At 39.7% G+C, this 25,692-nt stretch overlaps 3 protein-coding genes and 1 long non-coding RNA gene across 6 annotated transcripts; 2 read left to right on the plus strand and 2 right to left on the minus strand.

Annotated features, from left to right (window-relative positions):
- Window positions 1–1,206: 1,206 nt before the first annotated feature.
- ankrd9 (ankyrin repeat domain 9) lies at window positions 1,207–2,771 on the minus strand. Its single transcript, XM_081721105.1, has 2 exons — window positions 2,600–2,771; window positions 1,207–2,314 (listed from the first exon to the last, which is right to left on the minus strand). The coding sequence occupies exon 2, from the start codon at window positions 2,270–2,272 to the stop codon at window positions 1,415–1,417; it is 858 nt and encodes a 285-aa protein (XP_081577231.1). The 5' UTR covers window positions 2,273–2,314; window positions 2,600–2,771; the 3' UTR covers window positions 1,207–1,414.
- A 1,643-nt stretch (window positions 2,772–4,414) lies between these two features.
- Window positions 4,415–12,124, plus strand: rcor1 (REST corepressor 1). 2 transcript variants are annotated; one of them, XM_027000321.3, is made up of 12 exons: window positions 4,415–5,830; window positions 5,934–5,987; window positions 6,621–6,701; window positions 6,995–7,047; window positions 7,207–7,368; window positions 8,028–8,146; window positions 8,382–8,460; window positions 8,911–9,114; window positions 9,257–9,334; window positions 9,545–9,602; window positions 10,524–10,762; window positions 10,938–12,124. In XM_027000321.3, the coding sequence occupies exons 1-12, from the start codon at window positions 5,674–5,676 to the stop codon at window positions 10,977–10,979; spliced, it is 1,326 nt and encodes a 441-aa protein (XP_026856122.2). In that variant the 5' UTR covers window positions 4,415–5,673; the 3' UTR covers window positions 10,980–12,124. The 2 variants fall into 2 exon arrangements, with proteins under 2 accessions (XP_026856122.2, XP_026856121.2); XM_027000320.3 differs by having other exon boundaries at window positions 4,416–5,830; window positions 5,928–5,987.
- A 1,771-nt stretch (window positions 12,125–13,895) lies between these two features.
- Window positions 13,896–24,835, plus strand: traf3 (TNF receptor-associated factor 3). Of its 2 annotated transcripts, XM_027000318.3 has the most exons (11): window positions 13,896–14,232; window positions 18,281–18,492; window positions 19,447–19,498; window positions 19,642–19,746; window positions 20,140–20,304; window positions 20,751–20,831; window positions 21,030–21,104; window positions 21,369–21,461; window positions 21,854–21,994; window positions 22,522–22,699; window positions 23,109–24,835. In XM_027000318.3, exons 2-11 carry the CDS (start codon window positions 18,284–18,286, stop codon window positions 23,678–23,680), a joined length of 1,671 nt encoding a protein of 556 aa, XP_026856119.1. In that variant the 5' UTR covers window positions 13,896–14,232; window positions 18,281–18,283; the 3' UTR covers window positions 23,681–24,835. The 2 variants fall into 2 exon arrangements, with proteins under 2 accessions (XP_026856119.1, XP_026856120.1); XM_027000319.3 differs by lacking the exon at window positions 18,281–18,492 and having other exon boundaries at window positions 13,897–14,232.
- On the minus strand, window positions 20,961–25,643 carry LOC113571408 (uncharacterized). The gene is made up of 4 exons (XR_003409997.3): window positions 25,499–25,643; window positions 22,540–22,695; window positions 21,358–21,449; window positions 20,961–21,097 (listed from the first exon to the last, which is right to left on the minus strand). It is a non-coding gene; the product is annotated as an uncharacterized LOC113571408 (long non-coding RNA).
- Window positions 25,644–25,692: the final 49 nt, after the last annotated feature.

Below are 25,692 nucleotides of genomic sequence, written 5' to 3' on the forward strand. Positions count from 1 at the left end.
GAATAATAGTGTAATATAAGTATTTTGGCAAATTCCATAGGTTTAGGTCCTCCAAGAAAAAGATACCAAAATAATGTCCACAACTATTTAAAAAATCAGTATTTTTTACATCTGTATATTTTGTGCTCACCAATGTTTACCAAAGACATCATAAAAAAGCCAAAGTAAATTATCATGATTGGTAAAGTTGATGAGAAGCCCAGTAACTTTAATCCCATGTGAACAGGAACTATATGACATACCTGTGTAGATATTCATGCACCTGCTGTTTTCAGATATCACATTTGATCACATGAATGACAGGAAGAATGGGGAGAAGAATGGGGATGTGCATTTTCAGATGTTCTGTGACTGTAATTTGGTTCACTTTCTTAGTAGACTGTTTAGTGCTGTTCAGACAGTCTTATTCTATGCCATATTTCATGGTTGATAAAAATGGTTGATAGAAGCTTTCATTCTGGATAAGCATTTTTCATGCAACTTCATATAGAGAATGCAACTTGATAATGAATAAGTGTATCTTTGATCATTTAATATGAGACAACAATAATGGTCTGGCTTTTGATATTATTTTATCCTTTTTTTCTCCCAGTGTCTAACTTTGTGACTTGTCTATGTAGTTCCGCTTTAGATTTTTGACTAGACAACTTAGAAATATCATTGTGCAATTAGTCTCACCAATGCTGTGCTGGTCGTTGTTCTTTTCCCCCACAGTCATTTTACTTTTCCATGTGAAGTTCTATCTTTAATGTAGGTCCCTCTAGAGCCACCCTGCCCCAGAAGGGACTGAGTACTTACCCTCTTCTATTCTGACTATCAGTCTGGTGGTGAAGGTAAGATGGTAGGCATTGCTAGACTCACCACAGACTAGAGATGTTTTGGCTATGTACTTTGGGAGTTAACATTAACCATACATTAATCCCAGCTATCTTTACTTCATGCATTCAAATTTCCAAAATTAAAAATGTTTCCAAAAAAATGCCTTTGCCTCATTCAGGTACACAGGTACACTGTGCCTAAGTCATTGAAAAGTGAAAGCTGCATGGGTATTTTCAGAAATGTGCTTTTTTGTTTGTTTGTTCCTTTTCTAAAATATGAGTTGATAATGTGCTGATTGGTTTCAAAATATGAGCTGATTGCAAATTGAAAGTGCAGCATGTGACCTTTAGAAAAACCTTTTGATTACTTTGAGCATTCAAAAATAACTTTTTGGAAAAAAAAATATAATTTTAATCATTTCAATCTGATATTTTAAGACATTTCAAAACTTTCAGACATTTCATGGCATTGGTGATATTCTATTATAAAACATAAAGAATCAGGCCTTTTTACAGTGCTTTTCTCCTGTATGCTAGCAGTCTTTAATTTTCATCTGTCAAGCAGTGCGCATCAATTGTCCAATTTGCACTTAAGCTTAGTGTAGTCTAAAGTCGGGTGGTCTGAGGAAGTCAGGTAGAGAGTCCAGTTGTTCATTGGAAATGGACTGAATCAGTTTCTGCATCGACTTAACAAAAAGAGATTGAGGAGTTTGCCCGGAGAGCCACTGGAACGCTTGCTCCCCAATAAGGCGCTTCCAGAGTACGGCGTCGTCCTGGAGTTGCCTCTTCATTTGGAAGCGAAATGTCGGCATGAATAAAATGAGGTAGCCGAGACAGACGTGTTTGGTCCGCGTGTCAAAGTCGCTCTGGCCGATCTGGTTTAGGAGACAGTCCAAAGGGGTGTTTCCAGCCCCGTCTGTCACGTAAGGGCACGCTCCATGTCCTAGCAACAATATCAAACACTCTGGGCGAACCAAATCACACGCGAGATGCAACGCGGTCTTGCTGCCGTCAGTGTGGACGCATCCTTGGCGATTTATGTACAAGTATTTATCGTTGTCTGTGAAGTCTTTCACGGAGTCCATGATCATTTTCAGGATATGTGTCCGATTGTAGCGGATGGCAATTGTAAGGTGTGGTGTTGTGGATGCCTGACAGCAACAAAAACTTCTGCTCGGCATCTCCAACGCGCGAACAGAGAATCTGTTGAGCAGGTATCGCGCGTACTGCTGGTGGTCATGGACCAACGCGTACAGCAGTGCTTCCGACGGAGAGAACGCACACGCCCGCCCGTCGTCTTCCCAATGGAACACCTCCATTGTCCTCATGTCCTCTAGGATCCACACCGGTAACAAGTCACGCACAGCCTGGTAGAACGCAAAGGAGGTTCTTTGGCATTGCTTTTCAGATTTATAATCCGTATTACTTTCATACATTCCCAGATCCAAAGGCATTGTTATTTTTTCTGTCGGTCTTCTCTAAATTCCACTGTTTTTCTGTAATAAAGTTTTGTGTGAAATTCAGATCTTTTTGGTAAATACACAGTCTGGCTTTCAGTGCAGTCTGAAAGTATAACCATGAAACATCAAAAATGTTTCAGTAGATACTGTAGATAGCCTAAATTACTGTTGCACAATAGTTTGCTATATTTTGTATATCCTGACAAATATCGTTGGCTACAGTCATTTACCAAGTTGCCAGAACGACAACTTAGTTTAAACAGATTCATCAATGTAAATGTAAATATATATTTTTTCGATAAGAAAAAAAGGGTTATTTACTACGATGGTAGTGTTGTCCGCCGTCAAACCCTACTACACACCAATCGACAGTTTATATATTCCAGTGATGTGTGATCACTGTGGAACTCCCCTACGGACAACCCTCGTTGGTTTGCGCACTAAGCCACGATATATCTCATTGGCCACGAGCACTTACAACGATGCAGACGTAACGTCGCAAGGGTCTAAAATGTCTCTAACCTTTCCTTATTTGTTTGCAGCACCACCGGCGAGCGACGGTCTTGATCTATTTGGTGCATCATCGTTGCTATCAAGTGACCCTGCTGCATATAGTACACTCAGAACATGTCAGTGGAGGACGCATAGTGGCGGGTCACCAGCACAGGTTACATAATATTCCACAGTCTGAACACTGCTGGGTACAGTGTTTAACCAGACAAATAGACAGACTGCTGCGATTTTTAACTCCCGTTTGTTATTAATAGCAAGTGATTAATAACAATCTGGGCTATCTAATTTAAGATAAGTATATGTTCATAAATTTCTTTTGTCAAACCCATATTTGATGATCTTAAAAAGCTGAAATCTTCTGTTACGTTCTTCCATACATAAGACATAATAAGATGTTTTACATTCTATTGAACTAATACCTAGAGTAAAAAGAGTAGTACAACTTACCTCAACAATATTGGTCAATACTACGCTGCGGGCACCATTATTATATAAACCCGTATTAACGGACGTTAAAGCTTAACCACGACACCTAGTGTATAAGCATTTAATATCAATTCATTTCTGACATTTAAAAATCTCGTAGACAACAAGTTTTGCTTTTCCCGAATTCTACTGAAAGTGAAAGCGAAAATATTTTGCAAGACAACAAACGGTCGACGATCCCACGAGAGGGACTATTGTACTTTTAAATACCTATTAATAAGTATAAATAGCTTTTGTTTAATGGTTTATGCCGAGTTAAAATGTTAGTATACTTACATTTTGTATATGTAACATATATGCTACCCTTGCATCTATCTAATTCGGGAAAGGCAACTTGGAAGCAACTTAGTGAGAAGACCCTTGTTTAAGGGCAGTAGCCATCACCTGGCCTCAAACCTATGATCCCTTGTGCCACAGTTATGCAGACGGCTGAGCTACCAGTAATACTTATACTCTTTTATTATATTTTCAACTGAATTTTAAAACCTGTGTTAACCCAGATTAATTTCGATCCAATCCATAAAGATAGTAGATTAAAACACGATGTAGAAGACATTCTGAAGATTCTGTAATCCTGCTTCAGATGGCGAAAATTATGCCTTTGATGGCAGCACAAAGAACCCGGAAAGACAGTATTTGCCATATATTTTAGTACTGCATACTGAATTTGATTTATATTCAAACAACTGCTCTTATTTCAGTTAGGTAGGCTAAAGTTTGTTCCTAACGTGATACAGTAGTCACAGGACTAGTTCAGTTTTCTAACAGAGTAACTTGCTGCAAATGCCCATATAAGTATTAACGATATTACAGTTTTATTAAATGATTTTTTTGAGGTACAACCAATTAGACTACAACATCTTAAATAGTCGAAACAGTTATTTCTCATTGGTCAAAATTAAGAATTTTGATTGTCAATTTGATTATAAGTGTCTTTTTGTAGAACCATGGGCACTCAAACAGCACACTACACTCTTTATAGCACTTCACATAAGAATTGTAACCATCAGAATAAACACCAAAAATCTGTTGTTGCACTGAAATATAATATATATATATATATATATATATATATATATATATATATATATATATATATATATATATATATATATATATATGTGGAAAATCCGTAGGCTACTTAAAAATGTACAAAGATTTAATGACTTGGAGGTCCTGAATGGTTACGTAAACAGAAACAAAAACAAAGAGAACTGATCTTTTTTTTTTACATAAATTGTACAAAACCTGAACACAACAGGTTAAAGATTCGTTTTGCGTTAAAAATGGGCCTGGTTTTAGTATTTCTCGGGCATAAAAATACAAAGGGACTATAACGCATTTTACAGTTCATTGTGTTCGCTAGTAGTGAGGCTATTGAGCAGGGTCACTGAATGTTAAAATACTCTTGTTTTTATTATTAGTTTAATCTTTCCGTAATACCTTTTCTATTTGGGAGTGATAATGCACTTAAAAAATATATTTTAGTGTTATTTTTTACTTTGGAATCCTTAGAAGATAGTTGTGTGTGGATACAATGATACAATTCCATCACTTCTGATTTTCAACTGGAAGTTATTCACAAAGCTATAGCATAACTTGTACGTTACTGGCAACCTGCCGTGTTCTCCCTTGTCTTAGACACAGCGTTCAGTCTCCATCCCCCCTCACGTCTCACTCAGGAATTAAACGTGGACGTGTAACCCATTCATCGTTGAAACAGCTTGGGCCCTCAGTGGAAGTTGAAGTGGAGATAAGTTCCCAGTTGCATTTGATGAAGCGGGTCATAGTTGTGTAGAGTTGTGTTTAATGGCAAATCGCTATTTTGCCGAGACTTTAACGTCTGTTCTGAACGGAAGTAATCGTTTATTGATATTGTGCAGAAATATGTAAAATAAAAACTAACGTTAGCGAATGGTATTTTGTTAGCAGGCTAGCTAGCTAGGTTATCAGTGCTCTTGTGTGTAACGTTAGGGAGCGCTAACAGTTAGCTAGCCAGCTAGCTGGCTAATCCATTTACTTCAGCTTCGCACCATTCCGGGTAAGATGCTAATTTAGCTTGCTTGGTATAGCTAACTGCTTGCAAAATAACAAAATCTGATTTGCCAGCCGTTTTAGTTAGCCTTCACTTGTTTTGAGCTTAGTTTGAAGAAACTTGACCATTTGTGATTTGACATTCACAGTTCGAGTTTTCTGTAGTGGAGGCCGTTGTGAGCCACCTCGTTAGTTAGCTGCAAATTAGCCACCACCAGTGTACGGGTTTCATCTGTGGCCAGCAACGTTAGCAAACAGTGGCTGGCTTAGATAGCTCGCTCGCTCGCTTGCTAGCTAGCAAGCTGTGTGATCTGTAGTTAGCTAGCTAAAGTTCCTTGGCTGTTCGGCGTGCCTTTTTCGAGATGCCTGCTATGTTAGAAAAGAGCAGCACCGAAATAACCGGTAAGAGAAGAGGCAGAAACTCGGTGAATAACCCAACCAAAAGTTTTACTTCAAACGGGAACAGTAACAATTCATGGGAGGAAGGAAGTTCGGGTTCCTCAAGTGATGACGACCATGGTAAGGCGTGATGGTAGCCTCGGTCTATCACGATAAGTTCATACACTTTTGTTTGTAATAGTTTGTATGCCTGATTGTCCTTTTTACTTGTTACAAGCCGCAGGTGGGATGCGAGTGGGTCCGCAGTATCAGGCAGTCGTTCCAGATTATGACCCTGGTGCGTGGAATTTAAATCTTACAGAGTCTAATGATGGAACAGGTTACAGAGCGTAGTAGCCTCAAACACACGCCGTTGTTTAGATAGTTTCTTTAGTTGGATCATAACTGCATCAGCATACAGAGTATATTATTTATTCGTTTAGTTGTTTTAAATTTAACATGCATAATAGTTATTAGGTGTCTGTATTGTCGCGCAGATGATTAACTCGTGAGAATAACGACAGAAATTGTCTTCAGAACGCTGTAGTATGTAATAATATGGTTATGTGAGAATGCTATCTTATTGAGAAGCCCGACTGCGGCGCATACGTCCACAATGAGTGAAAATGAGTACATGTTAATTAAAAGACTTTTTATTTAGTAAGGACATATCTGTTTGTTTAAAGTACATTGAAACAAATTCCAATTGCCACAAAGGGCAATGCATGTTAAATGAGTACCAGAAGGCTGCAAGTTACTTGATGTTCCTCTGTCTTTGTCTTGTCCTTGGTCAAGGCATGAAACATGGCCTCGCTCAAGAGTTCATCATGTCCTGGTTCATTGTGGCCTTAGCAGGAATAAGCAAGGGTTGTAGGAAATGCTGGATTAATTTTCTTGGGTTTAGTGTAAGTAATTCTTGCTTTCTCATTAGAAGTAGCAAAGGCCAGCCAAGAGAGGGAGAATTTGGGAATGCTGGTGTGGATTCCCAGCCAGAACCTGGCAGAGGCAAAATGTGAGTTGGGTGCTTATATTGAACTATATTTCCGATATATCAGATGGGGCCATCTTTTGTACAATTTACATATATTTACATATATGGTTGTGTTATGCTTGTCTTGCTGAACAGAATTCAATGAATTATCTACACTTCTGCTTTTATAGTTTATATTAATGAGTGTTATTGTACAAGCCTATGATTTCCTGGAGTATGTGAAATGGTGGGAAATGTTTTTAAACCATGTTGACATTCTCATTGCTTTTATGGTTGGTTGTTTACCCTTTTATTATTGTTTTTTTTTCTTTTAGTGGATGAGTATATTTCAATAGCCAAAGAGAAACATGGATACAATATGGAGCAGGTAAAATAATATTAATGCATTGGTCAATTCAGATTAATGTGGAAATTGTTTTCTTTTAGATTTTTTTTGCCAGATGAATATTTTCTCTATACCTGATTTGAGTTCATCAATAAATGTACCTGTCCAAAGGTATACTCTGGTACTCTTTCTGCTTAATAGGCATTGGGCATGCTGTTCTGGCACAAACACAACATAGAGAAGTCTTTGGCAGACCTGCCCAACTTCACCCCTTTTCCAGATGAGTGGACAGTGGAGGACAAAGTGCTATTTGAACAGGGTTTTAGCTTTCATGGAAAGACCTTCCACCGCATTCAACAGATGGTGAGCCACCAGGAAGCACTGTAGCACTGCACATAACCAGAAAATGAAGTTGCATCATGTTCTTTAGTGCTAGCCTGCCAGGGGATATGCTGAAATTCACATAACAGATGTTTGCTCTCATGCTGAAAATGTATTGGGAGTTGCCACACAACTGAGTTTATATGACTGCTTGCATGATTGTGTATGTTATACATGAGTCAAAATTGCAGTGAAATACACAAGGTGTGCCTCTAGGAGGTGATAGCAATATATTTTATAAAAATATAAATAACATAAAACAAACTGGTTTCAGTTCATAGAACCTCAGAAGCACTTTGCTTGCTCAGCTGATATAGGAACTCTGATCAAAATATACAGCTTCCCTGGAAATCTTGTACTTCTACAATTTTGGCTACCTATATATACACACCAGTACATATCTTTTAAAATAAAAATGCTAACATGCTAAAAATGCTAGCAACTATTGGCACTAAGAAAATGAAATCATGCTGAGTAGTACCCACTGACTTTCAATTAACAGCTTTCATTGTTAGTCTAGATAGCATCTTTTGGGTAAAATATGCATTCAACTCTGTGAGTAGGAGTAACATGCTCAGGGATCCTGTCAGACATGTTGAAGTCTAAATTGTTTTATTTATTTATTTTTGTTTTTTACGCAGCTTCCAGACAAGTCTATTGCGAGCCTGGTTAGATTCTATTACTCATGGAAGAAAACACGCAGCAAAACTAGTGTGATGGATCGGCATGCCCGCAAACAGAAGCGAGATCGTGAGGAGAGGTCAGACATTTCAGAAAATTCCACCAATTAGTATCACTGCGATGGAGGTCACTGGATTTATGTGAATTCTATTTTCTTTAATAATTAAAAATGGCTGGTGCTTTGTTTTTTAAAAATTTTGCACCACATTGCTAGTTTTCAAACCTTTGTCACACAGGTGTTATCTTATCATTGAAAATCTATGTAGTGACAATTGCCTGTTGAAGCTGTAACAGTATTTGCTGTTTGTTTCTAGTGATGAAGATGGAGATGAGACGAACTGTAACTCTCCTGGTGACCCAGAGTGTGAACTGACCAAGGAGGAGAAAAAAGAGGTAAATTTAAATTGTAGTTAGTTAAAGTAAATTTGTCTATACGAGGTGCTGATGGTACTAAGTTTGCATATTTTCAATTAATGATATAAATATTTTCCTGCTAGGAGAATAGTTTATAGCCTGAATGAGAGAGGGGCAGTACTGAGATGCTTAGCAAATACTGATGTGATGGTAGGTCTGATGCTCTGGCTCACCAAGCCTCCCTCTCAGCCTTTGCTGAAGATCAGGTCAAAGGCTGTTTTTTAACTGAATAAATGAGACTAAAGCAGGTGTGGAGAACAATTTGGCAAATGGTTGTGCTGGATTGGTGCTTGCTAGTATTTCACACATTTTGGCTCCTTGACTGCCTTCCCCTGGTGTCTTCCCTGATGAGCAATTGTACATCTTTTAAGTTAAGGAGGGCACAAACTGAGACAATTTTATTGTGTATTATTCTGGACCCCTTTTCAGCCGGTAGGCCTTGTAGACAAGCCAACGCATGTTAAGAAAGAGGTGCAGGGTCTGACTGGGAGGAACCTACATAGAGCGAAAAGGAAGCCACCCAAAGGCATGCACCTAAGCCAGGGTGACGTGGCAGCTATGTCGAGCAGCGGCCCGGCCGCAGTCAGTGTCTTGAGGCAGCTGGACATGGAGCTCATCGCCGTTAAACGACAGGTTGGAGTTTTCTTTAAAGCTATTTGTCAGTTTTTGTTTTGATGTAGTCAGTTTTTTGGCACAGATTTTTTTTAACAACTTTATCTAACGTAGTTAAGTTGTTAAATAGTTGTAATAATACACCTGTGAAACTTCTCTACAGATCCAGAGCATCAAACAGAATAACAGTTCCCTGAGAGAGGCACTGGATACAGGAGTGGAGGAGTTCAGACCTTCTGAGGTAATCACGCAGTCCAGTTATGGCATTAAGACTCAGTTGTCGTGTTCCCCTGTTGCTCACTAGGATCCAAAAAGGAATAGAAGATGCAGAATAAAAAATGAAGTGTATGCTAATTTACTGTAATTAAGTATTCTGATTCTGCTAATATTGTTTTGTTTTCTGTATACTGATGAGTTCCTCTGTGTGATATAAGTTCATTGTTTTTTATAGGTGAATCAGAAGTTCAACACACGCTGGACTACAGAGGAGCAGCTTTTTGCAGTACAAGGTGTTTTGAAACTGAACATAATAGCAGGGCATTTGACTGTTCACAAATATGATACTTTCAGATCAGAACAAATGTTTTTTAAACACCCTGGGAACATATTGTAAAAATTCTGCATAATGCAAAATTTTCAATAAAAATACCTAATAGCATTAATATAAAACAATGCACAACACCAACCATATTGGCTTGTCACCTCTAGCTGAGAAGGTCTTTGCATGGTTCTAATATTCCATTGAGTGTGCATGATTGACAGCGCACTGTCACAGACTCTGTCTGCTGTGCTACTCGAGGATTTAATGTAATGGTGAAAGCTGGTACAGTTGAAATCATAAAATCATACAACATGTAAAAACATCAATGAGGATTTGGGCAATAATTCTGAATTTTCTATATCAGATAAGCCCTGTATGCATGTGCTGAAGGAATGATAGGTTATTTTTTATGTCAAGATGAAAATGTCACTGTAGACTTGGACATAAACAACTAGAGCCATGATCAGTGAAAAATTGTATAGACTATACTGCAATAACAGCCTAGCATTGACCTACGCTTGAGTAATTAATATCAGCCTATGCAAAACTTGGGTAAGCTTTACTCAAAATTAGTACCTCCCATTTTACATTTGAAGGGTAGAAATTCTGAAAATAAATTGGTCATTTAATGGACTTAGTAGCAGTATTCATAGGCCGCACTTTGTATATGTAGACAGTGTGCCCATAAGAGAAAGAATAACCTAATTAGAAAGAAACCACAGGGCTTTAAATATTCTACTTAGGATAATAGTAAAAACTAGTCAGGGTCAGTTAACATGATTATATTTCCTTTATGCTATCAAGTCATCTGTGTTTTTTGTTGTTGTTTGTTTTGGAATTTTAGCATTTTTGGATTAAATATTTTTCTTCTCTCTTTTCCTTCTGTCAGCTATAAGGAAATACGGAAGGGATTTCCAGGCCATTTCTGATGTAATTGGCAACAAGTCTGTGGTGCAGGTGAAGAACTTCTTTGTGAACTACCGGCGCCGCTTTAACCTGGATGAGGTGCTACAGGAGTGGGAGGCTGAGCACGGTGTGGAGGGCTCTAAAAGCTCAGAGGAGGATAAGATGGAGGTGTCATCTGAGGAGGGCACCACCACCCCAGTACCACCAGACGACCCAAAGGAGGTCTGAAGGTCTTACATCATGACAGCAAATTGCTCATGCTATTGCTAATGGCTCTTAGCAGTTTCCACCAACAGCCATCCATCTGAAACACAAGAACCAAACCCCAAAATTTAGGTGGCATGTCTTTCATCAGAGGAACTGGCAGTTTTACATTTTTCTATATTCTCTTTTTCAGGAACTTGCAGCTACAGAACCACAGACTCACTCAGCCTCTTGAGTGGCGATGCGATGGTCAGGTGATGGCTCCTAACCTAAACGCAATCCAGTTGATGTTACTGCTGTGCTGAAGAGGCACCAGGGCCTTTGCAGTTGCCCAACACAAGTGTAGTCGCTTCATACCAATTTGACCCCTGCTCCCCTGACCTCAGCCAAATTTCCCCGCCCAAGATGGAGACACAAACCTCACTGGGCGTGATTGAAGAATAAGAATTGTTTCACTTTTTATGTTCTGTCACTGCCAGCACAAATATGAAGTTGGCTGTCCACCAGGTCAAAATCATGCGTGGTGCAGCAAATGCTATAAATGTTGCGGATGGCTGGATTTTATGATCTTGTCAAGGATACACACTCAAACATCCCAGGTTCACCAAGCTTTGCTTCATCTTTGTGAATAGTTCATGTGAGAAAATACCTGAGTGTATTTCACAGTGCATCAAAATCTCCCCCCCCCCCTCTTCCTTATGAGCTTATAAAGTAATCATATTTAGTGTCTTGTGGTTTTAGGTGACTTCTGTCAGTTGTTCTATCATGAGTTAATCTCTGAGTCTATTTATTTGCTTACAGTGTAGCTTCAAGAAAATGGCAAACTTTCTAAAAAAAAAATTAAGTTTGTATATTATAGTGTGGATTTTGACACATATACACATTTTTATAAGTTACTTGAAGGTTGAAAGAATAGCCTTGGTTATTTTGAGGTCCATGTAGTCATTTGGGTTATCGGTGAGAATGAGCTCTTTATGTTGACAGTAGTTTCAATTTCAAGTTACTCGAGTTCAACTGTCATTGATTGATTGAACTAGTGAACTGGCTCACATATAGTACAGTGGACTGTGTTTCAAAAGCAACTGGGTGCTCTTTGTAAGTAAGCCAGACACAAGACATGACAGTTTTTACTGTCTACTTTCTTACATATCATTAGGAGATCTATGTTGTCTTGGGGTTGTAGAATGTTGAGTGCAAATGTGAGTTTGGGTCCTGGACTGCTGAATGGGTCCTCTGGAAGATTTCAAAACGAGTGGTACCAAGTGACTTGATCAAAAGAATACGAGAAGACGTGTATGGGTATAAATCTTGAATTGTCCCTTTAAGATGTTCTGTCATTGAAGACAAATTGCAAGATTTTAAATAGAATTTTTTATTGTACCCATTTATAAATATAGTCACCTAGATCTCATTCAATAAAGATTGTTTTAATTGAATTTCATATGTAATGCATTAAGATACATGCTTGATAATGGACCATTGCATAAGGTGGTGAGGATGTGTGAATATGGAGAAAGACATATATGGGATTTTGTGTTTATGGTGGTTTTATAACAAGGGCTGTTGACCAAGTACTGGCTCCTGGTGTTGGAAGTGCTGTGGTTTATAGGCTTTCTTGGTGTGTTTTCCTTAAATTTTTTTTTTAATGTGTACCAAGTGCTGTCTTGCATGCATGGGCAATAATTATGGCAGTCTAGGCCCAACTTTGACAGCATAGACTCCAGTAAAATGAGACGCAAGAGGGCAACAGTGGATGTCAGTTTCCATATTATAGTAAAACCGTAAAGGACTGCAGATCTCTCTCTCTCTCTCTCTCTCTCTCTCTCTCTCTCTCTCTCTCTCTCTCTCTCTCTCTCTCTCTCTCTCTCTCTCTCTCTCTCTCTCTCTCTCTCTCTCGAGAGAGAGAGAGAGAGTGTCAAATAAATTCTGAGGTCAATTCATTTCCAGCTTTCGCATTTATTTTCTTACTGTACTAGTACCAGAGTAAGTATGTTGGAAGGTGTGTGTGCGTGCTAATGTCATTACATGCTTTGCCAATATATAATTAATACAGCACATTAGACACAATAAAATAGTCAAAGTTATCAGGACTATGCAGTGCTTTTGTTCCTCGATTCTGATTCTGATAGTTAAACACCACTTCTTTGTCTTCTATGAGCCAATGCTATTAATAGACTTCTTAATGTTGTTTTACAGTAACTTGGAAGTAAAGCACCCATTTTAAATTGCAAAAAAATGATGTGCAGGAGTATGCGTATTTAAGCAAAGTGTATTAAATATGCAAGTATTAGGTTTTTGTGCAAAAGGAAAAACGTTCCGCAATGGTCTCTTCTGAAAAGATGCATGATTAGGCCAGTAGATCTCAGGTTTTCTCAAGAAAGTGGACCAATGAGTAAATGTAGTGTGTAGTCTGAACGTATGTTTATTAATTTAATTATTTAGTTTATTACATTCGAAAAATATTTCTATGATGGACCGAGGAGGTTGCGCACGCATGTTTTAATTGATACTAAATGGTATTCAATTGAATTTATCAAGTTAACCATTCAGTTGAATTAATCCGGTTAACAACAGGAACAATTTTTTTTAAATCAACGTATTTATACAGAGTATTTTAGAATGGAGTTAGAACATTCAAGCAAGTCGTGTTCAATACCAAGTCATGAACCGACACAATCCTGCACTTTTTAATCGTAATTGGGCCTATACCCTTTGCTGTACCGTTCTAAAACCGGTCTGACGTCACAGGTGTAATAATTCTTGTAATTGTGAAATTAAACTTAATTGTAAATATATTCTGCTTTTTATTAATATGCACTTTTCGAAATGACACTATAATATGCATAAATATATCCAAGGCCTACTATTAGCTAATTGTAACCAATTTTGTCATTAATAGTCTTTTTGTGGTTTTGCCGTTACTTGTTATTTTTCATAACCTTACTTTGAGTTACACACATACTCGTTGTGTGTCCTATGAGATAATGAACAGAGTTTATACGTGGCATGCAAATTTGGCAAATAATTTTAACAATTTTTATAAATATGGAGCCACTAAAGACGCATTGAAACACGTGCTGGATGTACGTAGATGCTGCGCCATCTACTGGTTGTATGTTCCTGACTTCAATGGCGTCCATTTACTACGTTTTTCATGACGGGGATTTCCTGAGGAAGTCAGAGCAAGGGGGCTTTCCAGTTACTAGAATTGACATCAACAGTATAAGGCTTACTCTGGTGTCTTTACCTTTTCCATATTCGAGCTGCGCAATTTTTGACACTGTACATTCGACAATGAAAACATTTGATCACTTGGCAGTTTCTGCCGGTTTGAAAACCAACAGAAACAGCTTTCTCCGTGTAAATTAGTCGTTGTAGCTAGTCTTGGTGTCTTTCATGAGTGGACAATCCGCCAAGGCTCTATCTATTAGCTACATTGTTCAGAAAAACAGTGCTGGGATCTTGGACGACGTTGCTAACTGATTCATGTAAGTACTGCAAATCACACGTTGGATTTTGTGAATATTGCTATCTTAATATGTAAGTAGAAGGTAGGGTTAGCAACAACCTGTGTCAAGGCAAACCCAACGGGCTGTGATAGGAGGCATGTACTCGTCTACCACAAACCTGTATAGCTAGCTGCCGTCTCAAGGTGCCTCTATAGATGGGCTATCAAAGCTAAATCTTGTTTTAGAGGGACTAGCTAAGTCACCTGGCTAGTGGGATAATCAAGACATCAAAATCGCTAGGTTAAATCTATCCTGTCCTCAGAACCATAGTTGGCTAGCTAGGACATGCTCTGTGTAACGGTGTCTTCCAGTGTCCAGTAATGTCCTAAGGAAGCCTACATCATTGACTAGCTGGTTATTTTTCCTGGGTTATGAATGAGAACTTTCTCTACCATGAAAACACTTATTTGCTAATATCACCTACTTAGAAAAAGACTGCTGACTGAATGCTTATATTTTCCAGCCAAATTTTAGTCAGGGCATAATGTTGCATAAAAATGCCACTATTATAATTGTGCATGTAGTACAACTACAGTACAACAACCTCACCTCCTCTGCCATTAGCATGCACTATTTTGCTTTTCTCAGAGCTTTAGGTAGCCTACCTAACCTAGGAAATCTGTTGAGGCCTGTGGGCCACTGAGGGAAATAACCATGATGACACACAGCGTAGTGTTAAGCATCATCATAGTGTTTTGTTGAATTCAAAGATTCAACATTTGTAAAATATGACATGGTCATTTTGAAAGATTGGGTACTATTTCACAGATTCACTTCAGAACCTATTCTATTTGAATTTAACATCTGTTTCACTCTCGGAATAACATGGTAAGGCCCCCTGATATGCTACAGTGCACACACTTTTTTTTTTTTTTTTTTTTTGGACTGTATGTCAGCAAAAGATCAGAACAGATATACCTTTGTTACTACTCTTCTGTGTTTCTGTAGGTACCAGATTTTGCCTCATCATATTTACAGTCACATTATCATCTGTCAGCATTTAACCTTGCCCTTTCTTCCCGTTAATGAGCAGTGTCAGTCACATTCTATCTCCTCCTCTGCTGAAAGGTCAGATGAGAATAGGCTGCTATTCCCCTTTAGACTTTGTTTCATTTTTGGTATGATTTCTCAGTCAGGCAAGCATGTGCAAAGAAACCTCCTTACCTGGATGCCACTCAGTCCTGAACTTACACACTCGCTGTATTGAGTTACACGCATCGCCCGCCAGCTCCTTCTGGTGTTAGGTTCTATAGGGCTTGGATGCGAAGCTTTGTGCGAGGGTGCGTAAATTGTCTCTCTGCATCTGAAGTTTTGCTCTCACCCTGTCTAGTTTTGAGGCATGTTTCATTGTTTTGACCCCCCCCTCCCCTTTTTTTTTTTTACAACAAAACTACATTGTTACATATAACCTCTGTTCCACAAGGTTGGTGTAAAAGCCTAAATGTGGTTTTGGGCTGTAAAAGAGAATTGGCATTTACATTATTGTGTAATTTTGTAAATTACACTGCTTATTTTAGGCAGTCTTATGGTTAATAACTCTGAAGTATGTTGTTGAGAAATTGTCATTTTTATAGCATTGCATGAGGGTTTCCAATTTTTACAACTGGTTATGGGCTACCTTTTTAGTGTGTTTGCTTCTTTGTGTGTATCGGTATGTAGGGATGTTATTAGCAGATGGGAAATGCCCCTTAAATATTCCAGGAAGTTCCTAGAGAACTACACATATTGGTCAGCCACTAGTGTACCAACTTCCCTGGGAAGCTTTGATTGTCAAATTGACCTTGTTTTAGAGGAATGGCATCTCATGTGTTCTCATTCTTGCTCGAGTGCCCTCTTTCATAGACAGTACACGATTCAATACTTAAGCTCGATTTAAAAAAAACAAAAAAAACAAAAACCTCATGCTCTATAATTTATTATTTTTTAAATTTTTTATGTATTTATTTATTTATTTATTTTTAAGTACAGTAGGAGAATGACCGTAGAGATGCAAATACATCTGGTGAAAAAGTGCCGAAATCAAAACTTGGCCTCATCTGTGTTCCTGGCTGAAAAATCATTACATCAGTCTGGCTAAGTTGATGTACCCTGTGCTTGACTGCACAGTCCCTGTGGTATATCAAAAGATGATTAGGGCTCATTTTAATGAGAGCTTTCACATTCACTTAGTTTAAATTAAACTACCACTGATGCTGGCATTGTGAGAGAGCCTGGGTGACAGCTTTATGGTGTTAAATTCAGAAAGCTCACCTCATATTTACTAGGTCCAGTATCTGTGATGCATAGTACAGTACTATGAGGGTTAGCAATAAGTTTGACTGCTACAAAAGCATAACTGCATATAATTTTAGCATCACTGGAGTACAGTATTTGCAGAAAAGTGTTTTTTTTTTTAATTTACTAAAACTGTGTATGTTTGCTGTAAAATTGACACTAGTCCTTTTGTTAGTGTCGCTACTGTTATGCGCCTTTTCAGATTCCCGAAAAATGTTACATATGAATTCTAGTACACTCTCCCAATCATCCAGGGTATGATCCAGCCTGTCCAGTCTTGATAAAAGCTCAGTTTTTAAAGTAATGCGCAAGCAATTCCAACAAACAAGCAAACAAGTCATTTCCTTTTCCTTCTTCGTTTATACAGAGCTGTTGACAGCTGTAGACCATTCTTAGTGTGGGCCGGTCCTCAGTTAGCACTTTTTGCCCACATGCAGGGGCTATTGTCTTTCTCCCCACCATTTCCCCGCAGGGCTGTATATGAACTCATGTAAACTGGCCCATTGAACGCTGTAATTGTGGGATAGTTTTGTGCAGCAATAGAAGAGAGGGGGCGCTGCACCGGCACTGCACCAGTGCCATAGCTGTGGCTAAGTGTTAACCGAACCCGAGCCTGCGGCTTTGCCAGAACCTTCATGTGTGCGTATGTGTGGTTAGCATGGAGCTTGGCTCAGGGGAGAGATATTATTAGTGCCAGAGAGCTATGTCTGTTATGAAGGGGTTTCCCAGGCCGCATGCTGCCGGGCAGGAGCTGTTGATGTGGCTACAGAAGGCCAAGGTTTAAGTGGAGGCGCAGCATCACCAGCCATTTCCATATGAAAATGCAGCAGGAACTGACTGTAACCTGTAACTGTGCTGAGCTCTAACAGGATTGTGGCAGATTATGAAGGAGAAACACTGAGAGACATGAGTCAAGTCAGGTAAGCAGGAAAAGCATGACCCCCCCAGGACCAGAGCGGATAAGCAGACAATCTCAACACGGTGAAATAGAATTGTACAAAAGTATGTGTTAAGATAGTTACTGAAATGAACATCAACATGAAACTAAATTATACGGACATTGTTAAAATACAGATGTCGGTCTACTGGTAAAAACTGTAGAAGGGATCTGTTCTAGGCCAGGTTTTCCAAAAGCATCATAACACAATGAACATTGTTAAATTGTAGAGTGAGTATCACACTTTAAAGCTCTCTCTGTCATATAAGAGGTCCTTAACACTACAGTGCTTTTGATGGGGCCTTGATCTGTAGTTTTAGGAAGTTTTAGTTATTTTGCTCTACTTCACTCTGGAAAATACTGCACTGCAATGTGGCGATCCCACTGGAATGCAGTTTGCCTTTTTATATAGCTTGAGGGTGTAATGTGGTGCTTTTTGCATGGCTAAGTGATATCAGTTGTGCCAGCCACTGGTGACTTTCCAGCCATCCAATACAATCGCTCATCAAACAAGCAGAGACCAAGCAGTGATCGACTTGGTAACTTTCTAGGATGCTGCAGGAATGAATTCTGGCCAGCAGGGTTATCGTTCAAGCAACAGTGTGACATTTCAGAATGTTCCCCCCCCAAAAAAGCTAAGCCATCCAGTTTGCATGACCATGACTGGTGCCTAGTAGCCTGCTATTTGCTATTAGTAACAGTAGCCTTTGGGATCACGTATGAATATGTAAATAAACCCTTCCTTGTTGTTGAAGCCATTGGCGTGTGGTAGCGGCTTGCCGCGCTAGCTGGGCGTGACATGTGCATCTTGTGCAGGTCATGTCAGCGGGCCGCAGTGTGGACGGGCGGGAGCAGCAGATTGTCCTGCAGCAGTGCTTCCACCCTCCGCGCGGTGGCTTTCGAGACCACTTCGTCATGCCGCCCGAGCCCAAGTACTGCTGTGAGTCCTGCCACTTGGTGCTGTGTACGCCGCGGCAGACGGAGTGCGGCCACCGCTTCTGTGAGAGCTGCATCGCTGACCTGCTTAGGTGAGGGGGTTGGATGTGGGGGTAGTAGCTATTGTAATGGCAGTTGTCAGTACCCGTGTTGTCACCTTGACATGTGACACACAAACAAATAACCATAAGGGTGGTGACCTAATGATCAATCTGGAGAGGAGTGTTGACTTTTCTTTGGAAACATTCTCAGAAAACCTGTCTGGTAGTTGCCCTTGTTCTGTATTGCTCTGTGATGTGGGGTTGGGATTGTGCTAGCATTTTTAGAGAAGGAAAAGTTCAAAGGTTGTAGCATACAAATGAATAACAACCCCGAATATCAGTAAATCACCAAGGATACAGTTTACTTTTCCTCCTTGAAAACTGCATCTTTAGCTTCCAGTTCTAATTATGATAGAGCTGCCATTTGGACAGCACTGAAGCAGCACAAAATGTTGATATGCAATGGAAGACAGTAGTATTATCTGACAAAAGGATGCCGTCATATTATCTTTCTTGGGTCTTTTGTCTCTTGCATCTTAGGTCTTTTTTGTCTCTTTTGAGAAAACTAAATGGAACAAGTGTTCAATTTGGTTTAAAGTCACTGTAGAGGCAAATGAGCAGGAAGCTTCCTATTTCTGAAGTACCTGGGGTTTTCATTATTATGTATATTCCTAATAGATATCTCAGTTTGAGCTATTAGCTCTAAGGGCAGATTTCAGTGTTAATATTACTAATTTAGCAAAGAATCAACAAATATTACATGAATTTGTGTGTATGTATGCATGTATGTGTATGTATATATGTATATGTATATATGTGTGTGTATATATATATATATATATATATATATATAATATAATGAGAGAGAGAGAAAATAGGAATTAAGCCATTACACACAGTATGTGCTAAGTTGTTTACAGAAGTTGAACACTGATATCTTCAGTTCCCTAAGGGTAAGGGAAAGTTATGTTGTTTTTTTTTTTTTCTTCTTTCACTGTGATGCAGTAAACCTAATCCAGTATGTCCAGCTGACCTGCAACCACTATTTAAAGAAAAGGTAAGCTCCTCCCTTCCTTTCCCCCTCCCCTAACCATTCTCAAAGCCATCTCAAATAAAGTCAAACTGAAAGCAGAGTGTCATGCACAGGAGGCTGATAACACTGTAGCATTAGTTTTTAACTGCCAGGGTCCTTTTTGCCAGATATTCCGTGATGTGTGCTGCCATAGAGAGATTATGACTCTGAAGGTCTACTGCCGGAGTGCGAAGAATGGGTGTAAAGAACAAATGAGTCTACAGCAGGTTATGGTAAGGTACTTTATAAGAGCACTGTTTTAGACAATGCCCAGTGCTGTTTGGAGAGACTTTGTAAAATTGTAATACAATGGCTTATTTTAATGATATTCCTGTAATGAAACACCTCTGATTTAATTCTTTAATAATTTTATTTTAGAATCCTAGTGTATGCCTTGTTTCAGATTGTTCCTTATACTTTTCTTTTAAAAGACAAGACATTGCCTATGATATAATGCATTTAAACATTCTGATTACATTGCAATGCAGTGTATGTATCTTATAAATATACTTTTTTATCGTATTGATTTTTATTAAGGAGTTTCTGATGCTTTCTGATGTTTTCTGATGCTTGTCTCTCACCTGCTCACTCTGTGTCTTTCTCTCTCTTTCTCATTGGGCGGGCAGGACCATTTGAATGTGTGTGAGTATTTTGAAGTGCCCTGCCCTCTAGGAAAGTGTAAAGAGAAGATCATGAGGAAAGACATGGTTGAGCACCTGAACCGCAAATGCAAACACCGCGAGAGCACATGTGAATTCTGCAAACACAAAATGGCCCTCACGGACCTACAGGTACCTTCCCTTAGTCCTGTCAGCTGACTTCAGGACTAGCCATGCAAGAAATGGAAAGTACTTTTGTAGTTTCATAATTGGTTTTTCTTTTATGTGGAAGTGTGACTTTTTTTTTTATAAGTATACGGTATTCCACATATGTCTAAATCCTTGGTTGTAATGAATGAACTACTTCTGTGCTGAGTATTCCCCTTCCTTTGGTGCCAAAAATGTCCCATGACCTTTTCAGTTTGACACTGAGCTGGAAACTTTAGGGGAATCTCCTGTAACTAATTGCCATTTTAGGAATGATGGTAGGCATGATGATGTACTTCTGAGATTATGGAATCAATTCCTGGATTTAATTGAGTCAGTGGGAATTTCTAGAATTTATAGGGTCAGCATCTAGGTCTTTATTTTCAAGACCCTAACTTTGAACTAACAGCAGGTTCTCTGTCTGTTGGCAGAAACACAAAGAAACAGTCTGTCCTGCATTTCCAGTAGCATGCCCTAATCACTGTTCATTTTCATCCATTTTAAGGAGTGAGGTAAGCCTGGTTTTAATGTCGTTCTTTCTCTCTCTCTCTGTCTGTCTGTGTGTGTGTGTGTGTGTAAGGACCTATGTATATATAATAATCTCTAGGTGTGATTCCTACTAGAGCATTTACTCCAGAGTTTAGAAAAGTGATTCTCTAGTCATGTGGGCATGTAAACTTCATTTAAGATGTTCTTCATGTGTTCTGTAGCTGTCCAGTCACCAGCATGACTGCCCAAAGGCTCAAGTCACATGTTCTTTCTTTCGCTTTGGCTGCTCCTATAAGGTGAATTTGATGGTTTATTTGCTGATATGACAATAAAATACAACTCATGTTGTCATAAATAGAGATGTTCTATATATTAGTAGTTTAGCATTACCCATCACATTTATGTCTTTAGAAATATTGCTGAAGATGAACAATAATAAGGCATTTAGTTTTGCTTACGAAAATCCAACAGAATACAGAACAGTATAAGAAGACCGGATAAAAGCAACATAATACACATGTACACAATGATGAACTGGTTTTTAATTACCTGCTTCTCAGGGTCTCAACCAGGACATGAGAGAACACGAGTCAAGCTCTGCCTCAGAACACCTGCGCCTCATGGTGGCCAGGAACAGTGCACTAGAAGCCAAGGTACAGTATGAAATCCATGTCAGCCTTTACCTCGCCCACTCTCTAGCCATATTACAGGTACCATGGCTAGGGTTTTTGTTATAGTAACAGTTACAGGCTACAATAAACTGGGTTTTGTCATTTTAAGGTGAGTCATGCATAAACATTTTTTTGTTCTGTGGTGTTCAGGTCACCGGGTACACGTCTGACCCGTTCATGCATCATGACTGTCATGCAGTAACCTATATTGCAATCAGTGTGTCAGTGACAAGTGGCAAAAAGAAATAATGCCAAAACATGCAGAAAAAATGCTTTACCTGATCTTATCATTTACCTGATATATTTTTTTTGTGTTTGTTTGTTTTTCATGGATAACAACAGTGATGAGCTCAAATATGTCTGTGTGTGTGTAGGTGGAGAATGTTAAAAGTGAGCTTTTGGAACGCTACAAGGTTCTTCCAAGCCTGAGTACGCGCCTTACAGAAGTGGATGGGCAGTACGAGGAGCTGAGGGAGAAGTACCGGCAGCTGGAGCAGAAACTAGCCACTATGCAGGTGAGCGATGCTTCTCACACAACTCTCTTTGAGCGCTGACACCATGCTACAGAGGTTTTGCTGAACTATTACTACAGATGGCGCAAGTCTGCCAGTACGCACTGATCTGGAACCCAAACATAAAGGAGAGATATTGACTAGTTTTAAATGAAGACTGGTTTATGGGTCTGCCCATCCTGTGCCCAGAATCACTGAATGGAAAGCATATGTGATCACTGTGGCATTTTAGAAAATTTAAACAGCTATCTTGTTTTGCTCAGCGAACCAGATGGCATGCTTGCTGGCTTGAAGGCACCAAAGCCAGATTTCGATTTTGGATCAGAATTTAAAATAGGATTGCAGCCCAAGTATTTCGCATTACTTTAATCTCACTTTCTAGATCTCTTGATAAATCCTTGGTTGTCGTTTAACACACAAAGAATGTTTGGTATTGTAAAGTAAGTCTGTCTTTTTTTTTGTGTGTGTGTGTGTGTGTGTGTGTGTGTGTGTGTGTGTGTGTGTGTGTGTGTGTGTGTGTGTGTGAGCAGAAATTGATGAGCACTCACTCAGAAAAGCTTCTGGAGGTGGAGATGGAGTTACGGGAGTTGCGCCCGCTGAGGGCCATGCGCGAGGAGGTGGAGGCACTGCGGGGTGCAGTGGAGAGCATGCGCTCAGTGGTGGCCTCGCTTGATTCCACCCGCACTGGCCCCGGCACACACACACTGGGTGAGTGCACACACAGCTGTGTTATAAGTGACACGTTGGCTAAACATGCATCTACAGCAAGATTAGGTATTGGGTGCTGTGGCAGTCTTTACCCCTACTAATAATATTAGCAGAAATCTAACAGAACATTTGAAAATATGAAGATATGTACATCTAAACACTTTCACATATTTGTGATTTGAGAACTACCTTCCCCTGAGTTTAGTTACAACCCTTATTTAATGTCTTTAAGCTCACCAGAAACATTCAGAATACTCCTATACTATATGCTTTGTAAAGTATTTAACATGATGGCCAAAGACACAAAAACTTAGTAGCTCTCCATGACCTCAACTGGTAGCACCTTCCATAGATGAATGCCAACTTAAGTTCATTTTCTGTTAACAAATGTCCCATCGCCCCCATGTAGCCTCCTTAGAGACGCAGCTTTCGCGGCACGATGAGATGCTCAGCGTGCATGACATCCGTCTGGCCGACATGGACCTGAAACTACAGGTGCTGGAGACGGCCAGCTTCAATGGCACGCTCATCTGGAAGATCCGCGACTACAAGCGGCGGAAGCAGGAGGCGGTAGCTGCCAAGACGCTCTCACTCTACAGCCAGCCCTTCTACACTGGCTACTTTGGCTACAAGATGTGTGCGCGTATCTACCTGAATGGCGACGGCATGGGCAAGGGCACACACCTGTCACTCTTCTTTGTGGTGATGCGTGGAGAATATGATGCGCTGCTGCCCTGGCCCTTCAAGCAGAAGGTCACGCTGATGCTGATGGACCAGGGCCCGGCCCGCAAGCACCTGGGTGATGCCTTCAAGCCTGACTCAAACAGCAGCAGTTTCAGGCGGCCCACGGGCGAGATGAACATTGCCTCAGGCTGCCCGCTCTTTGTGGCACAGACCGTGCTAGAGAATGGCACATACATCAAGGATGATACCATCTTCATAAAGGTCACGGTGGACACCTCAGACCTGCCTGACCCATGATGGGTGGCAAGGGGAGGAGCCATGTTGACCCACCTCTGCACCCTCCCTAGTTGCTCCCAAAATGGGCAATGTGCTTGTGGAGGAGGCCCAGAAGGGGTGGGAAGAAGGAGCCCAATCTGATTGGAGGGATGACGGAAACACGTGAGCGTTCTGTGAGGCCTCAGTGTCAGGCTTATGCTCCCGAAATGGTCAACTTTAGTGTCCCCCTTCTTGGCGGACTGACTGAGGTGGGGCCTGACCGGATTGTGTTTGTGAGATTGACTGGGGGTAAGTTGAGGTCTCCACAGTGAACCTGAAAGAGCAAGTGATGTTGCAACTCTAGACAAAAGTAAGAGTCAGCATCTGATTTGATCTATGGTAAGGGAAAGAAAATGACACAGTATGTAACGCCACCAATGTGAGGAGCATGACATCACAAGGATCCTTCTCACTGGCTGTGAGAGATCTGGGGTGGGGGGGTTGCCATAAATGATGTGTTGCTCTTAAATGTGTTTGACATTAGCTGAAATTCTTTTAATTTTTTTTATTTTAACCAGTGAAAACTAACAGACCATCTGTATTGCAGGCTGTAGACCTGCCAGGCAAGCCTTCATATTTGATGAACAATAAATGCCTTGTTCTTTGACTGTATCCAGTGAAATTTTGGTGGAAATTTTTGGTGGCTAAAAAGTTTTAAGTGTTGTGTTCTTGTAGAGAAGAACTGTGTGAGTAGGATGTGTTGTATGTGCGGGCGATGTGGTAGTAGACCTTTTTTTGTTTTTGTGTATTGGTTGTAAAGGACCTGGGCATGAAGAAATACGTTGGGCACTAAATAGTAACTGTACAATTGCTCCCTCATGAGGGGCAAAAACCTCTTTTTTTTTTTTTAAATGCATGTAAACCTACAATAATTACATGACCTAACCTCCAAACTGTGTTTACTATTTTTGACACATTATTTTTTGTAATGTTAAACCTTGATGGATGCTGTGCATCAGAATATATTGTTCTTTTTTAACACCATTTGAAATACTAGACTTTAAGCCTGCAGCAATGCTGACATTTTACAGTTTAATCATCACTTTTCAAGGAGGAGAATATTTGCACAATTATTGTTTTTGAATGTGTGATACAAATGTATAAGTATATAAATATAAAAAGTTTAAAACATTTTAATATGCTGTATGATTTTGTGATGGTGCATAAGTCAAGGTAAAAATCAGCTTTCTTAACGCTATATGACTACTATTTACCAGTCTCGTGTTTCACCACAATGAAAGTCACCTTTCGTTTTAAAGTTCAATAGGCGTCTTTTTGAATTTAAACTGTCGGAAATCAACGGGGTGGACTCGGGTAATGCGGAACAATTTTTTGCTGCGTTTTCCCATGGAAACTAATATGCCACGATAACCTATACAATAGAGAAACATGGTTAACATAAAGTCCGCTTCAGATAAGAATTCGAGAGAATGACGGTAGAAAAATACTACAACAATTTATGCTTTAAAACTACATTAAAAACAGCTTGGCTATAAGTAAATGTGTCGGGTTTTGTCATCAGAGAAAAGTTTACGATTGCTGTTCTTCCTTCATTGGCCACACGATGGTGAAAGCGTACAACTGCCAGGAAAACTTCGGCGTACAACATTCAGACTACAAACAAGTCATTGTAAAATATATAAACGCTGGGAAGAGCAGTAGACACATGGGTATAGAACTCTTCCTGTGGAAAACGTTGGCATACAAAATAAGAAGGAATGGCGAATCAACAGTGCTGTTAAATGACCTGATTTTTAAAGTAGTGTTTTATAGTCATGCGGAAAAAAGGTAAATAATTACCCTCTGCATCAGGACAGGAAAATGTCAAGTCATCGTTACCCTGGTCTACTGTTAACTTTAGTCTTCTTATCTGAGTTTTTTGTAAATACACAAGCATACAAACATAAAACTGGTCCTACGTCAGCAAATAAGGCCGGGCTGGGTTTACTAAGAGAAGATAAATCCCGCCCAGCCAGCAGGCCTTCGGGTAACTA

Source organism: Electrophorus electricus, chromosome 10 (assembly GCF_041902795.1).
Source record: "Electrophorus electricus isolate QZ-2024a chromosome 10, ASM4190279v1, whole genome shotgun sequence".
Classification (NCBI taxonomy): domain Eukaryota; kingdom Metazoa; phylum Chordata; class Actinopteri; order Gymnotiformes; family Gymnotidae; genus Electrophorus; species Electrophorus electricus.